This window comes from Gossypium hirsutum, chromosome A09 (assembly GCF_007990345.1).
Source record: "Gossypium hirsutum isolate 1008001.06 chromosome A09, Gossypium_hirsutum_v2.1, whole genome shotgun sequence".
NCBI lineage: Eukaryota > Viridiplantae > Streptophyta > Magnoliopsida > Malvales > Malvaceae > Gossypium > Gossypium hirsutum.
In genome coordinates, this window is record NC_053432.1 from 4,450,137 (window position 1) to 4,465,929 (window position 15,793).

Genomic DNA, 15,793 nt, shown 5'->3' on the forward strand with positions numbered 1-15,793 from the left:
TTTGGTGTGGGTTTGAATCTCACCTTTTGTATATATTTTTTATTTTTTTTAAGTGAAATGATTAAAATACTTTCAAATAATATTACATATTTTAATTACGAAATAATTTTTTGTAATTTTTTAACTGAGTTAATATCAGGATGACTTGTACACTAAACTCAGTAAAGAGTTTAAATAATAATATAAATAAGATTAAAAAATTATTTATCTTTAAACAGAAAGCACACGTGCTGCATAACTTTAGCCGTTGATAAGAAAAAGACCAAATTAGAACCGTCCGATCTAGGGCTTACATCAAAAGAATGGGTATTTATAGACTCCCTTCTCCTTCACTCGGCCCCTTTGGCCTTCGCTCTGGCTTTCGCGTTTCTTTCTGAAACTAGAGCTGAGAAAATAAAACCCAAAGCCTTAAAAACTATCAAAAATGGTTCAAAGGCTCACTTACCGTACTCGCCATAGCTATGCTACCAAATCCAATCAACACCGTGTCGTTAAGACCCCCGGTAAGTTTTGAAGTTCCCACAATGACGCCTGCCGCTTTTGCTGCTCTCTTGTTATTTTTTTGAAAATTGTTTGAAAATAATGGGTTTTCATCCATTCTTTCTTTTTTAAAGGTGGGAAATTGATCTATCAGACTACTAAGAAGAGAGCGAGTGGGCCTAAGTGTCCTGTTACTGGAAAGCGAATTCAGGGTGTAAGTTCATTTTATTATTATGATTTTAAGCTATGTTGTTTTGTTTTTAGTTGGAAATTTGGATTTCTATTGTTGGGACTAAGTATGAAATGTAGCTACGCCTTTGTTTATTTGATTGAGAAAATGATGATTTGGGTATCTCTGTTTATATTCATTTTCATGTTTGCATATTGAACTTTGTGTAGCGAATTAAACATAGATTCTGATACTGTTTAAGATTTGTTTAGTTTCATAGTTTTAAGATCTATAAAAATTGAAAATAATGGTCAAAACTTGTTTTCTACTTTAGGAACTGGTGATAAGTTCATTATTGTGGAGCCCTTTATTTCACTTCATTTTGAAGCAGTTTACAAAATTCAAACTGTCTCACTTGATTTTACTATACTTGCTGCATATCTAGTAGAAATGTAAAACCTTGTTGATTGATATGAAGAGTATTTTGTTTTCATGTTACTTGTCGGAGTAAGCTATGTTTCAGTTATTACTGGATGTGTGGCTGATCGGGTTTGAGTTGTGTAGTTTTGAGCTTTGCTCTAATGGTTTTCTTATATGGCTTGTTTGCAGATTCCTCACTTGAGACCTGCTGAATACAAGCGGTCTCGGTTGCCTAGGAACCGTAGGACGGTGAATCGTGCCTATGGTGGTGTTTTGTCTGGAAGTGCTGTTAGAGAAAGGTACTACTTTGTGCATGATTTAATAGCTTGTTTTTAATTTGTTGTGATAGATGCAAAATCTTATTCTTCTCTTTTTCTGGTTTTTATATCATTTTAAGGATAATTCGAGCCTTCTTAGTGGAAGAGCAAAAGATTGTGAAGAAGGTTCTGAAAATCCAGAAGACTAAGGAAAAGCAATCCTCAAAGAGCTAGGAATTTTAAATGCTGATGAAGCTGAATTGTGTTTGGCTTGTTAGATTTACCTGAGAGAAATTTTTGTTTGTTATTATGGTGAATTGATGAAATGTGGAACTGAGTTTGAGTACTTTTTCTCATTTGGTAGTTTCATACTGATATATTTTGCTGCTTGGTTCACTAGAAGACAAATCTATTGAAAGGTTATTGTTTAGTGATGGTTTTATTTGTTGATGTGGTTTCTTTTATTAGGCATTAATATTATATTCTTGTTTGCTACCATGAGCCCTGAGTCCATGACTCGTGACCTCGAAACTCCAAATCCTGATCCCCAACTTGTAAATAGGATTTGGGGTTACGGTTTTGAGTTGAATTTAGCCATCTTGTTTAAAGGCAACTGGAATGATATATGTGGTCCTTTTGAACATAGCAACTGAACCGAAGATCGAACGCTTGTCGGTTTCGAGTTCAAGAAGTCCATTTTCATCTATATGACAATAAGGATGAGGAATGCATGTTATTGCCATGGTTATGCAAACCTCAGACATAATCTCCAGCCAACCATAGCCCAAGTTTCTGATAAACAGCAGAATCCATATCGACAATTGAAGCTAATGGTGAATTTGGAGGTGAAAGTACATGGATGTTTTTGTATGGATAGATTATATTTTGCTCATTTTATTTAAAAATTAGCAAATTAATTTTTATACGTAAGATTAAAGAGTAAATTGTTTCGTTCTAGTAAAAAGTTTATTTATTTATTTTGTTAAAAATTGATATTGTTGATCAAATAATCATACCGTTACACTGGGCATATGTGGATTTTATTTTGACATTTAGGGGTTAATTTTTAATCGTATAAATGGTTGAATATTTTAATAGAACGAAATTATTTTTTGATCTAATATATAGAGATTAATTTATTTATTTTTGTTAGCAGAGAAAAGTACTTTTACCTGGTTGATGTACAGCTTTTTGGCATGTTCATATTATGTGGCATCTGTAAGTCCAACAGGAAATTGGATATAAAACTGTTTGTAGGTGCTTATGATTTAATTTTAAACCCTGTAGCTGTAATTATATGATTGAACTTTTTTTAATAGGGATGGGATCGGATTTTGGACATTTGGAAATGGAAACAAATATACTAGATAAATATTCAGCCTAAGATATTTAGGTGGAATATGTGAAAACTGTACAATAATACCATAAACAGGTCTGCTGTTCATACTAGTTCCCAACTTAATAACCCCAAAACTAGTCGACAGCTGATTTAAGTGTAGCATTTGTCAGTTGAATAAGTGGTGGAAATCTCACTAGGACATTGTGGTGAATCCCATGGTAGATTAGGTTTCCATGAATCTGGCATATTTGGAGACAATCTGAAAGGAAACCCCATCAATAAATGGTTATAGTCTGGGATTGAATCCGACGTCTTCCTTGTTCCTTCCTCGCTTTCTACTCCACCTCCATTGCCTTGCATGTCCTGGGGCGAGCTGATCGAAAAGTCGCCGTATTGGTGTTGTTGCCCTCGGAAATCGGTACTTGCTGAGGCATTGCTAATCAACGGTCGGCTCAACAGCATGGAAGAGGTATCAATAGTGCACTTTGGGGATGATCCAGACATGTTGTCAAGCGGAGAAAACATCATGTTGTTATGAAGGTCTCCGTTGGAAACATGAAATGAAGATGGCCTATAGACTGTTTGATGGAATGATTTATACGAAGGAATATCTAGAGCCGAAAAGCCGGCACTGCAGTCTTGTTGTAGTTCACCGTTGCTGCATAATGGTATCGTTGATCCAATTTCGGTCGTACAAGAAATGTTCTCCGAACTGAACTGACTGCAAGCCGCACCATGGTTCAATGAGGAAATCCAAGTGTCGGAAAGTGCTCTTTGAGCCATGGTACTAGTCTTTTTGAATATCCTACAAATAGCCCATGCATCCTGTTGGAACCAAAAGCAAAATTTTCAAACAACTCATTATCAAAAACAAGATTGGACAATGATTATTCAAGGATCATTACATTTGCAGGAAGGGTTTTGTCAAAGAGATTCTTTGATGGTGGTATCGAGTCCGACATCGAAGGTAGCCGAAATTCGTGCATCATCCAATCAGTTTTCATCCCTTTAGCAGCTCTGCCTCTATAGAACACAAGGGATTTCTTCAAACCAATACATTTAGCGCCATCAGATGAGTATATAGGCCTGTCGGTCCCGGTTGCCTTCCAAAAACCGGCTCCGGTGACTCTGTTAGGCCTCGCACTATTCCGGTATTTTCGGTCCCTTGGACAGTAAAAATACCATTCCTTCTCCCCTGATGCTGCTAGCTCTGCTTATACAAAAATAGAAAAAAGAGTAAGATATACACAGCATCTAGTAAGCAAAGAAAGGAAATTTCTTATGTTTTTATTTTCTTGGAAGCCAAACAGAAGATGAAAACTCACTTGGAAGATCCCAGGGTTCATATTTATATATATCAACTTGTTTAATCAGCTCAATGGGCAAAGGTCTTTGTTGAATCTTTTTCTTGAGGTAAAATCCTACAAGCTCTTCATCTGTTGGATGAAATCGAAAACCAGGCAACATAACATCATCAACTTTATCAACATCATTCTTTTCATCCATGTGGTTGCAAAAAAGAAGAAAAAAAAGTTGATAAAGAACTCGTATGAAACTGAATAAAAATGAATTTTCTTTTTGGGATTTTCAAAATCAAATTGAATTTTGAAGCTTCTACTCTCATCATGGGGGATATCTCTTGTTTTTATCATGAGAATTTAGGCAAAATGACAAAGGAACCTTCCAATATTATACAATCCTATTTTTATTTTATTTATTTTATTTTATGTGCTTGAATTGATTTTCTGATTGAATTGTTTTTTGTTAATTTTACACAACACAATAAGTTCAAATTTATATTCAAATTCATGAGATTCTCTGAAAATTCCTTTGAGACCCTTTTTTTAGGAAAAATTATTAATCATCATATCCTTAATCCAAAACCATGTTTTCTCCTTCCATATGCCAAAAATGGACCCACTTGACCACTCTTGAATATAATGTAAATTTCATGTTATTTTCATATTTTTATTAAACATATTAATTTTTGTTCATGTATCATATATAATATTATTAAATCTATCTACATTTATGCTGATTAAGTCTTAACTCAATCGATATAATATTGTTATCAATGCAAGAAAACGTAAATTTAAATACGATTAGACGTATTACCATCTTAATTAAAAATTAGGAGGAACTATGCATAACTTTAAACATTATTTACAATTTTTTCTTAACTTTACTAGAAATTTCTATATTATTTCAATAGACTTTGTCTAATTATAAACAATATTTAAATACAAATTTTTATAATCTCGAAAATGGTATTATATAAAAAAAAATGACATGAGTCTATGAGTCAATTTCTTTGATTTTATGAACATTGGAATATGGAATTCCTCAAATTCAAAACCTTTTTGGTAATACCGTATCTTGGTTTCAAAACCTCAAAGTAATAGTTTCTCCCCTCTATTTTTTTTACATTTACATATTAATCACAATTTGATTAAGTCTTAATTTATTAGCATCGACCAGATTCGATTTTAGGAGTTGTTTAAGAGTGCAGTCGTCCAAGGTCTAGAGCTGGAAGGGGCTCAAAAATATATTATTTCAGCTGTTAATGTGACAAAATTTTTTTTTAACTAAAATGATTTAAATAAATGTTTAAAGTTTTCAATTTTTCACCATAAATACTTCATCTCTTATGGTCTCAAAATTTTTTCAACTTTTATTTTATTACATTTTATAATTTATTTTAAAAGAAACTCAATTTATTATTTCGCCTAAAGCCTCTAAATGTCAAGAATGGGCCTGACAGCAACATTGTTGTCAGTCTAGAAGGACATGAGTTCAAATATGCTGAAACGCATGATCCTCCTATTTAAGGATTAAGAAGGGACTATAAGTAGTTTTAGATATTGTATAAAAAATAGATATAATAAAAACCTATAATAATATTAATGTTAAAAAAACATATTAATCACAAAACACAATAATAATCTTTTTTAGATTATCTAAGCATTTCTACATTTAGTTGTGGCTGTTTTGTTTGATCAAAGCTAAGGGATTTTTCACATAAACCATGTACCAATGGCAAATAAATGTTATAAAAGTTGTTTTTTGAAGTTCTTATATATAGTAGTAATATTTTCATCTAGTCAACTAATTTATAATAAATAATCAGAGAGGAATTTATTATACTGATGTAAAATTAAAATTAATTTACATCATTCTGTAATTTTTTATATCATTAATATTTTAATAATTTAACTGTTATAGTTTGTACTTTATTCATGTATATCATGCACATCAAGGTAGGTTAAATTGAAAATTTTTAACTATTTATTTTATGTACAAAACTTTTTTATATATATATACAATATTTTAAATTGATATCGGATCAATTAAAAAATTAATATGCATTTCAAATACAAATATCTTGATAATTCAAAGGTTGAATTGTTAAAATATTAATCATATAAAAAATTACGAAACTGATATAAATGGATCTCTCCCTTATTAGCTACTACATTTATGACAATATTATTGTAAATAATAAACTAATAATTTTATTGAGCCCTCAATAGAGATATTCTAAAAGTTTTATGGGTAAACTACATTATCTTTTTAGTCCCTCAACATGAAAAGTTACAAAATAGTCATTTAACTATTATATTTTTTCCTTTTTGGTCACCAGCAGTCAAATGACTAACAAAAAGATGATGTGTCAGCTTTTAAAATTAACCTAATTACAACTTTAACCCTCAACATTTATATATTGAATCAATTTAGTCTTATTTTCATGTAAAAAAGGATAAAATTAGGTAATTGTAAACATTAATGGTTAAATTTAAAAAAAACTAATTGACACAATATATAAACGTTGTCAATTATAAAAGCTATCACGATAACTTTTTGTTAGCCATTTAATGACTAGTGACAAAAAAAAACTGAATAGTTGAATAACAATTTTGTAATTTTTCATAATTAAGTGATAAAAAAAGAAACTTATTAACAGTTCGGTGACTATCGAAATAGTTTACCCAAGTTTTATTTACCTCAATAATGATGTATTCAACATTAGTTTTATTATTATAAAATAATATATTAGAAATACTAGATAACAAAATGAAAAGGGCTAATACTAAATTTATACTATAGTTGTCCCATTCTTAAGTTTGCTAACCAATATTGTCTGCTAGAGGGATAGCAAATGGTAAAATATTTAATGGAAATAATGAAAATCATTTGGTTAATGGCCAAATAAGAAGTCATAATTAGTTGTTGGTTGTTCTTTATAAACCTTGGTATGCAACCCATTGCTTGTAAAATGGGTCAAAATCTTTCAATCTAAGCTTCCAATGCTCTCTCTTTCTATGTGAAAAATTAACCTCATTCCCAATGTGAAATCCCACATGAAAGTTATTGACTAATACCAATTTTTTATAATCAAATAGTAGTATTTTTTTGGGCAAATTGTTCTGGTAGTCACTAAACTATCAGTAAATTTTTTTTGTTGTTCAATTATGAAAAGTTAAAAATTGATCACTCAACTATTCAATTTTATTTTTTTGGTCAACAACTGACTAATGGTGGCAACTTTTAAAATTGACATTCAACATTTATACAATATGTCAATTTAAGCTTGATTTTAAAAAATCTAACTTTCAATATTTATACATTGTATAATTTGAGTGACAAAAAAAAATACTAATAGTGGAATAACTATCGATATAATTTACCATATTTTTAAAAATCTATTCTTTATCTCAATATGACTTAGTTTATTAAATCATTAATATTTAATATATATATAATATAATTATCCTTAATTTCCTAAATTTTCATATACTAAAAAAAATGGTTTAATTGTATAAATATACCATCACATCAAAATTGAAAGTGAAATGTAGAATTTTCAATTTAGAAGTTCAAAAAGAATATTTAAACCAATTATGCGTCTACTTTTATTTTCTTTAGGTTCACACAAGAATAAAACAAAATTTCATTAATATATAATTAATTTGATTGTGAAGTAAAATATATGATAGGATTATCTGTGCTTTTTTATACAATGCTTAGAATTATTCATAATTTCTTTTTAACTTTTAAATAGGAGGATAATACGCTATAGTGTATTTAAACTCACATCTTTTTACAGTGTTAATCTAATTTTGAATAAGAAAATTTTAATGTTGTGAAAGTAAGGGTAAATAATAGACCCCAATTAAGTCAATGCAATATAAAATGAACATGTAGTTGGTTGAAGTATTACTCCTACTTTGTAGCTAGCTTGACCATGGATGGGGGTTAAGCTTGATAATAATCCCTTTTGTCTTATTATCAATATTTTTATAATTTGACAGTTGCAACTTGCACTATAACTTGATTGCTTTCTTGTAAAGTTAAATTCAAATCTTTTATAATCTCAAAGAAAAATTAATGCAGATCAAAATTTAAATATTCATTTATTGGTTAATCATAAAAATGAGATTTTTTAAAAAAAATAGTTGTAAATTAATTTAGTTCGGTTAAAGAGATTAATCGATTTACACAGATTAACTCGATTTTAATATTCGAATGTAACATTAGTTATTATTGATTAGGACTAATCTAATCTTCTTAAGGTTTTTATTTTTATTTATTTTTAGACTTTTGGTATGTATTAGTTTGATATTTGATAGTTAATAATATATTTATTATATTTTTATTTTAAATCTTTGTTTGTTTTGATTTTTGGTTGAATATATATAATTATCTATTAAAAAATGTTGAGGGTTAAATTTATTCGATTAGATGAAAATAAATAGAATTAACTGAAACTATTTGGGTTCAATTAAATTACCAATAACAAATTTTGATTTGGTTAATGTTTTTAAAATTTTAGTTAAATCGATTGATAATCGAACCAACCGGATGAATCCCTTAGTAAAACCCATTTTCAACTTTGACATTAAAATATTTTTTGATGAAAAATTGGCTAAAATATTAAAAGTTACTTAATCTACTTTATTTTTATTATACCCAAATAAGTGCCTATTTACTTAAATAAACCCTTATTTAAAATGAATTGTTGATTTATATCAAGTGTTTATTGATGTATAAATTAAAAGTTAGGGTTTAATTAGATGCTAGTTAAAGATTAAAGGCTTATTTGGGTACTAATTAAAACTTAAAGGCTTATTTAAATACAATGACAAAGTTTAAGTGCCTTTTTAGTATTTTAGTCTTTGGAATTTAATAAAAATATAAAATAAATATGACATATTTATTTAAAAAATCCACATATTTGTTAATTATATAAAAAAATAAAAATATAAAGATATATTCCATTATCACTACATAAATTAAAAACTAAATAAATGAGACATATGTCGATTTTTTAGCATTGCTTGTGGTGTTTAAAAAGTTCCACTGTCAATATATCAAAAAATAATACTGTTTAATAAATAAAAAATTAATATAATAAAACAAAATGCATTTATTTAAAGTTTTATTTGAATTAAAACTTAAGTGGTAATTAATTTAAGGGATAAATATTAAATTTATACATGAACTTTAATTCACTGTGCATTGTCATATATGAACTTTGATTTTGTATGATTTTATAATTAAAATTTTAATTTGATTCAGTTTTCACAAATCACTACCAACATTTTCGAATTAGTATTGTTTTATATTGATATATTGTATACCCAAACGATTATATTAATTCAATATGAAAATAAATATATGTATTTATTTCTTTAAATATATACAATTGAATCAAAATCAAGTTTCATGTAAACATATGAACTACAATTCCAGTTTCATGTGTATAATTGCACCAAATCAAAATTTATGTATCAAAATGCACATTAAACCAAAGTTTCAATATAAATTTAATATTTATCCCTTAATTTAAATTTTACGATTTACTTGTATAATTTTTTTTGAATATTAATCTCATTATAGGTAAGGGTGAGTAAAACTCAATTCGATTCAAAAAAATTGAAAAAAATTCAAATTTTAAGTTAATCGATTCAAGTTATTTGAGTCAACTCAAACAAGTAATTCGAGTTTTCTGTTCAAATCGAGTTGAATTTTACAATTTGAATAATTCGAATAACAAATTGATGTAAATACCTTTTTGGTCCTTATCAAATTTAAAAATACATAAATTAGTCTCTCTCTCAACAAAAATTACAAAATAGTTCAAAATAATTTTTAAACTTCAAAATTTTTATAAAAATTCCAAAATTTATATATTTTTAAAAAAATTATAAAAATTTCAAAAAAAATCTAAAAATATATAAAGAAAGTTAAAAAGTTAATTTTTTTCTAGAATAGTAATTTTGGGACCTAAATAAGTTAATTAATGATTCAAGTTAAGTTTATTATACTGAAGTATTTTTTTATTTTGCTTTGAAAAAGTTTTCAAATATATATGATTTTGAATTTATGTGTTCTAATATGGAATTAGTTTGTAACAAGATTTTAAATTGACATGTTTAATTTTTAATTTAACTCGAACAATTTTACTCGATTTGGTTCGACTCGACTCGAATTTCATTTCACTCGACTTAAATCAAAAAAATTTCAAATCAAGTTAGGATAATAAAATAGGACTCGTAAACTCGATTAACTTGAATTTTTTTCACTCGATTTGATTGAACGCTCACCCCTAATTATAGACTCTTATCATATTTGCTCTTTTTTTATACAATATCTAGAACTACTCATACCTTCCTCCCAACCCTTAAATAGGAGGATAATGCGTTTCACCGCACTCAAAGCCACATCCTTCTACACTAATAATAATATCGATATCAATTAAATTAAGATTAAATCGACTACTTGCATAATTAAAAAAATAACAACCATTTAGTTTGTAGTTAATTAATTATATCCATAGGCAACAAAGAATCTCTTTATCACATCAATAATTTTTGGGTGCATTTTCACCTGAAATTGAAAGGCTGTTAACCTTTTATATTTAAAAATTCCAACAAATACAAATTTTTTAACTTAATTAATTAACCTTGGATAAGGAATAGGAGCAAACTAATGACCAAGTAATTAGTAGAAGATAAATTGAATAAGTAAATGTGAGTTTGATTGTGAAGTTTTGGGTTCCAATTTCCATCATAGTGTTTTAAGAGTGGAAGCAAAATGGAAGAGACAACATTAAATCAAGATTGCCCAATTTTATTTTAATCATAATCTGGGCCTTCTTTTAATATACTTTATTTATTCCATAAAATAAATAAGCATGAAAATTGATGTGATATTGGCAGACACATGATATCATCTAACTTGGAAACCCACATTATTATATGTTAATTAAGAGTCCATGTAGGCTTCTGTTAATAATAATTAAATTAGTAATACTAATTTATATTTGGTGAAAGATGGAGTTTAAAGATAAAATTAATTACTTTCAGATTTTAGTAAAATTTTTGTTTCAGAACATTGAAAGTGATTTGTTGTTATTTATTGAAGAAATAAATACGATAGCAGAAGTTGAATCTGTATAGAGTTATGTTTCTATTATTTGACTTTGATTAGAATATGGTTTTTCAACTCTTAAATAGATGTAGTCGAAACCCCTCTTGTATTCGATTTTTAACATTAGTTAATTTCTTCTCCTATGCCCGTAATTTTTTTTCCGAAAAGGTTTTCATGTAAAATCTGTGTGTTTATTTTTCTTTTCTTATTGATTTGTGATCGTTCTACTGTTATTATTGACATGTATTATAACATAAAATAATTTATAAAACATTAGAAATGATTGTCTAATGATTAAAATTGTATAATGACTTTGGTTTTAATAAAGTTCTCTATCCTTCTATTACCAAAAGTATGTATTTTAAGTCTTTGAAGAAATCAAAAGTTGGTTTTATATATTTGCCATGTCCAAGTGTCTAGTACATGATTGAATATGATTTTAAAATGAGTTTAAAGCTTTCAAAATATTAGAAATGATTTTAGTGATATTTTATTAAATGGATTAAATGATGATTTTGAAGAAATGAGTTGTCTTTTGTTTTGTTCATTTTAAAGGGTAAGTTTTCATAAAAACCTCTTTCCCTTAATTGGATACGGTTAGGATTTCAACCCGATTAAGCAACGAACAAGAAAATAGCGGAATAAATTGAGAAATTGAATACACAAATTTAACGTGAAAAACCCCTCCAAAGAGGATAAAAAACCACGGGTAAAGATAATTTTACTATAATATCAAAAGAACGAAGAGTACAAAAGATGGAGATAAAAGTTAAACCCCGAAAACCCGAAAAAAAAAAGAACCCACAAAACGTAAACACAAAATTCTCTAAATGTGTTATGAGTTCTAATCTCTAATGGGTGTATTTTCTAATGTTGTAAAAGAGCCTATTTATAGGCTAATTTCATAGATCAAATAATAATAAAATAATCTAAACTAATCAGTGTTTGATTGAAACAAGTAAACAGAGTTTAACTAAAAGACTATTTTTCAAATTTGACTGAAAATAGGAGTCATATTTAACAAATCTCCACCTTGACTCATATTTCCACAACGCCATCTTTGCCAAAGCCCGCCACAAGCCTATCTTGAACTATGCAGGGAATTAATTAAATCGAATTTGTGCTTAGAAACTGGAAGACTTCTAGCTTTCGACTTGTACACTGCCAAATCAAAACTAACCCGGGTCTGATTTTCACGAACACAGTGCCCTAACTTTTCAAAACCTGCATCCAAAAGAGAACCTCTCTTCAACGAAACAGTCATACCTTTTTCCCTCCTATGACCAAGTTGCCTCCGCTCCAAACAAGTTGACTTCAACTCCGTAACGGACGAGGGACGTCCGGTTTCACCTGTCACTGTATAACCTTCCAAAATATAAAGACTGCCGGTTCTTTTACCTTTTAACAAAACGAGAGCTCCACGAGATACTTTAATACCGCTCGACTCGATGTTGATTTTGCATCCTTTCAAGTCTAAAATACTTAAGGAGATGAGATTCTTTCGTAAATCAGGTACATACCTGACATCTGAGAGTGTCTTAATCGTCCCATCGTGCATCTTAATTTTAACAGTACCAATACCAATTACCTTACTAGATGAATCGTTTCCCATGTGCACAACTCCACCTTCAATCGAACTGTATGTGGAGAACCATTCTCTATTGGGACACATGTGGAAAGAACATCCTGAATCTAGGATCCACTAGGACGTGAGCTTGGTGTTATCACTTGTTGACACTGACAAGAAATCATCCCCATTTTCATCGACCAAATTAGCACCAGCTACATCTTCCTCGTTACTCTCAACAGCTTTTTTATTTCGCAGTTTATAACAATCTGCTTTGACGTGACCTAACTTTTTACAATAGCGACACCTTTTATCTCGTTTCTTTTATGCTACCAAAACGGAAGCTTGCCTATCTATCTTGCTATCCAAATGAAGCTCATTGTCGAGTTTGTCTCTACTCAACAAATGACCCTTCACATCTTCGAACGAGAGTTTGTCTCTGCCATAAATCAGGGTCTCCCTGAAAGACTTGTATGAAGGGGGTAAAGAGCACAATAATAGCATAGCCTGATCTTCATCGTCAATATGAACCTCAACATTCTTTAAATCATTTAAAATAGTAAAGAATTGACTGATGTGATCTCTAGGAAGCTCACCTTCGTTCATGCGAAACGTAAATAGACGTTGTTTCAACACTAAACGGTTAGCCAGAGACTTAGTCGCATAAAGAGTTTCTAACCTTTTCCACAAGGCAGATGAGGTCTTCTCCATCAATACCTCCTGCAATACCGTATTCGTGAGGCACAACTGGATTGCAGATAAAGCTTTTTCATCAAGCTCTTCCCATTCTATTTTATTTAGATTATCAGGCTTTTTCCCGATAACAAACTTTTTCAAGCCTAATTGAACTAGAATTGCCATCATCCGAACTTGCCACAGATTGAAATTTATCTCACCATCGAACTTCTCAATTTCAAACCTTGTTGTTGCCATCTCTGAACAGACTGATCTATGAAAATTGAACTAGCTCTGATATCACTTGTTAGAATTTCAACCCGATTAAGCAACGAGCAAGAAAATAGCGGAATAAATTGAGAAATTGAACACACAAATTTAACGTGAAAAACCCTTCCAAAGAGGATAAAAAACCACGGGCAAAGATAATTTTACTATAATGGCAAAAGATCGAAGAGTACAAAAGATGGAGATAAAAACTAAACCCCGAAAACCCGAAAAAAAAGAACCCACAAAACGTAAACACAAAATTCTCTAAATGTGTTATGAGTTCTAATCTCTAATGGGTGTATTTTCTAAGGTTGTAAAAGAGCCTATTTATAGGCTAATTTTCATCGATCAAATAATAATAAAATAATCTAAATTAATCAGTGTTTGATTGAAACAAGTAAATAGAGTTTAACTAAAAGACTATTTTTCAAATTTGACTGAAAATAGGAGTTATATTTAATAGATACTTCTATTGATGATACTTTAACTAATTAATTGGCTAAGTAAGAAATTAGGTGTGAATAGTTAAGGACAACCTTGCTATGTGAAATGGTTATGGTGAGACCTAACATGGTTAGTAATGTGAAAATGACATGAATTTTTAGATGTAAAGAGGATATTGTGTCATAATGGGATTGACTAACTATTAACGTAATGTTGTTGACTAGTGATGATATATATAGCTTATGGTATGATTTTCTAATTAAAATAAGCTTGATAGATGAAGAAATTTTTTTGATTATTTTAAGCTAAAATTACTATGTATCAGAGCTAAAGTTATTATGGTAAAAATGATGATATCATATTTGTGTTATGATTATTTTTCTCTTATTAATTTAAATTAATTAAGAGATAAATATTAAAAATTTATATTATCATTAATTAAAATTAAAATAATTAAGTGATAATATTAAATGATTATTTTATCTTTAATTAATTAAATTAATAAGAGATAAGTTGTAAAGCCCTGATAAATTTATTTTTGTTTCTGTAAATATTTGATATAATTGTGTATTTGCTTCAGTGGTTAAGTATTTTGGGGTTGTGTATAAGGTCTTAGGTTTAAGTCCCACATTTGATAATATTGTTAATTTTAGATCCAAGCTTTATTCTTGTTGAGTGGGGTTTTATAAATTTGCCTGTTAATTCATATCAGAATGAACCTGTTGGTTCGAGTGGTAAGGGAGTTAGTGTGTTAGAGGTCTTGTGTTCGAATCTTTGTGTGAGCATGGATATTGTTTTTATTACTCGGTTGCATGGTAACGTTTCGGTGGTTCTGGGATTCTGAGGCTAAGTGGTTAGTAGGGGAGTTGGGATTTGATAACATATTTTTTATTTTTATTAATTTTCCCAAAAATCTCTCCAACTTTTGACGTTTCCTATTCCTTTCTCTTCAAATTCTATTCCATTTTGATTTCCCCAATTTTGCTCATCACCTTTTAACTCCTATCGTTACTTTTGGAATTTCGTTGCTCCTCGCTCGGGAGTTTTCATTTTCTGTAAGGTGGGTTTTTCCTTCCGTGATGGAGGGTTGGTGTAATTGTGAAATCTATTTCTTTGCGATTATTTTGGTGTACGAGAAGGCGTTGAACTGTGAGTTTTGCTCCGTTTGCTTGAACGGTGTTAGCGGTGGTTTTATCGTCGGTAAGTCGAGTTTTTGTCAGATATTGTTGAAAAACTCGTAAGTTAGCCGCTAATTCAGTGTTTAATATTCTATTTTAGGTGCTGGTGGTCTCGGGAGTGGTTTTGCTGCAAAAACGAACCAAGTGTGTACCCCTTATGTGTGAAAATTGAGTTTCGGCGAAAGTCAAAAGTTGCAGACTGTCGACGCCACACGGGCGTGTGGTCACTCGTGTGGTTGGCCATGTGCGAGATATGGCCATGTGTCTGACGAAGGCGTGGCCGCTCACAAGACACGACCTTGTAAAGGTGTGGGTGTGGCCGTGTAGGCCACATGGGCTAGGCTAAGTTGGGCGTGTAGGCCCACATGGGCGTGTGGGTTATGGGTCAAGCCATATGGGCCACATGGGTGTGGTTGATTTAGGCGTGTGGGCCTATAATATTGAAATTTTCCCTAGGGTCGCACAGGTCATTCTAATTGACTGTGAGCCTACCGTAGAGTCGGTAAAGGCTAATCAAACCCTAAAATTATATGATATGATATTCTGATAATTTGCTTTGAGTAG

The 15,793-nt window shown here is 29.9% G+C and overlaps 2 protein-coding genes across 2 annotated transcripts; one reads left to right on the forward strand and one right to left on the reverse strand.

Annotated features, from left to right (window-relative positions):
- Positions 1-269: 269 nt before the first annotated feature.
- Positions 270-1,756, forward strand: LOC107888601 (60S ribosomal protein L34). The gene is made up of 4 exons (XM_016812766.2): positions 270-503; positions 615-694; positions 1,259-1,368; positions 1,467-1,756. Exons 1-4 carry the CDS (start codon positions 425-427, stop codon positions 1,558-1,560), a joined length of 363 nt encoding a protein of 120 aa, XP_016668255.1. The 5' UTR covers positions 270-424; the 3' UTR covers positions 1,561-1,756.
- Positions 1,757-2,687: 931 nt separating this feature from the next.
- LOC107888600 (protein FEZ) lies at positions 2,688-4,304 on the reverse strand. Its single transcript, XM_016812765.2, has 3 exons — positions 3,991-4,304; positions 3,571-3,875; positions 2,688-3,490 (listed from the first exon to the last, which is right to left on the reverse strand). The coding sequence occupies exons 1-3, from the start codon at positions 4,169-4,171 to the stop codon at positions 2,816-2,818; spliced, it is 1,161 nt and encodes a 386-aa protein (XP_016668254.1). The 5' UTR covers positions 4,172-4,304; the 3' UTR covers positions 2,688-2,815.
- Between the last annotated feature and the right edge of the window lie 11,489 nt (positions 4,305-15,793).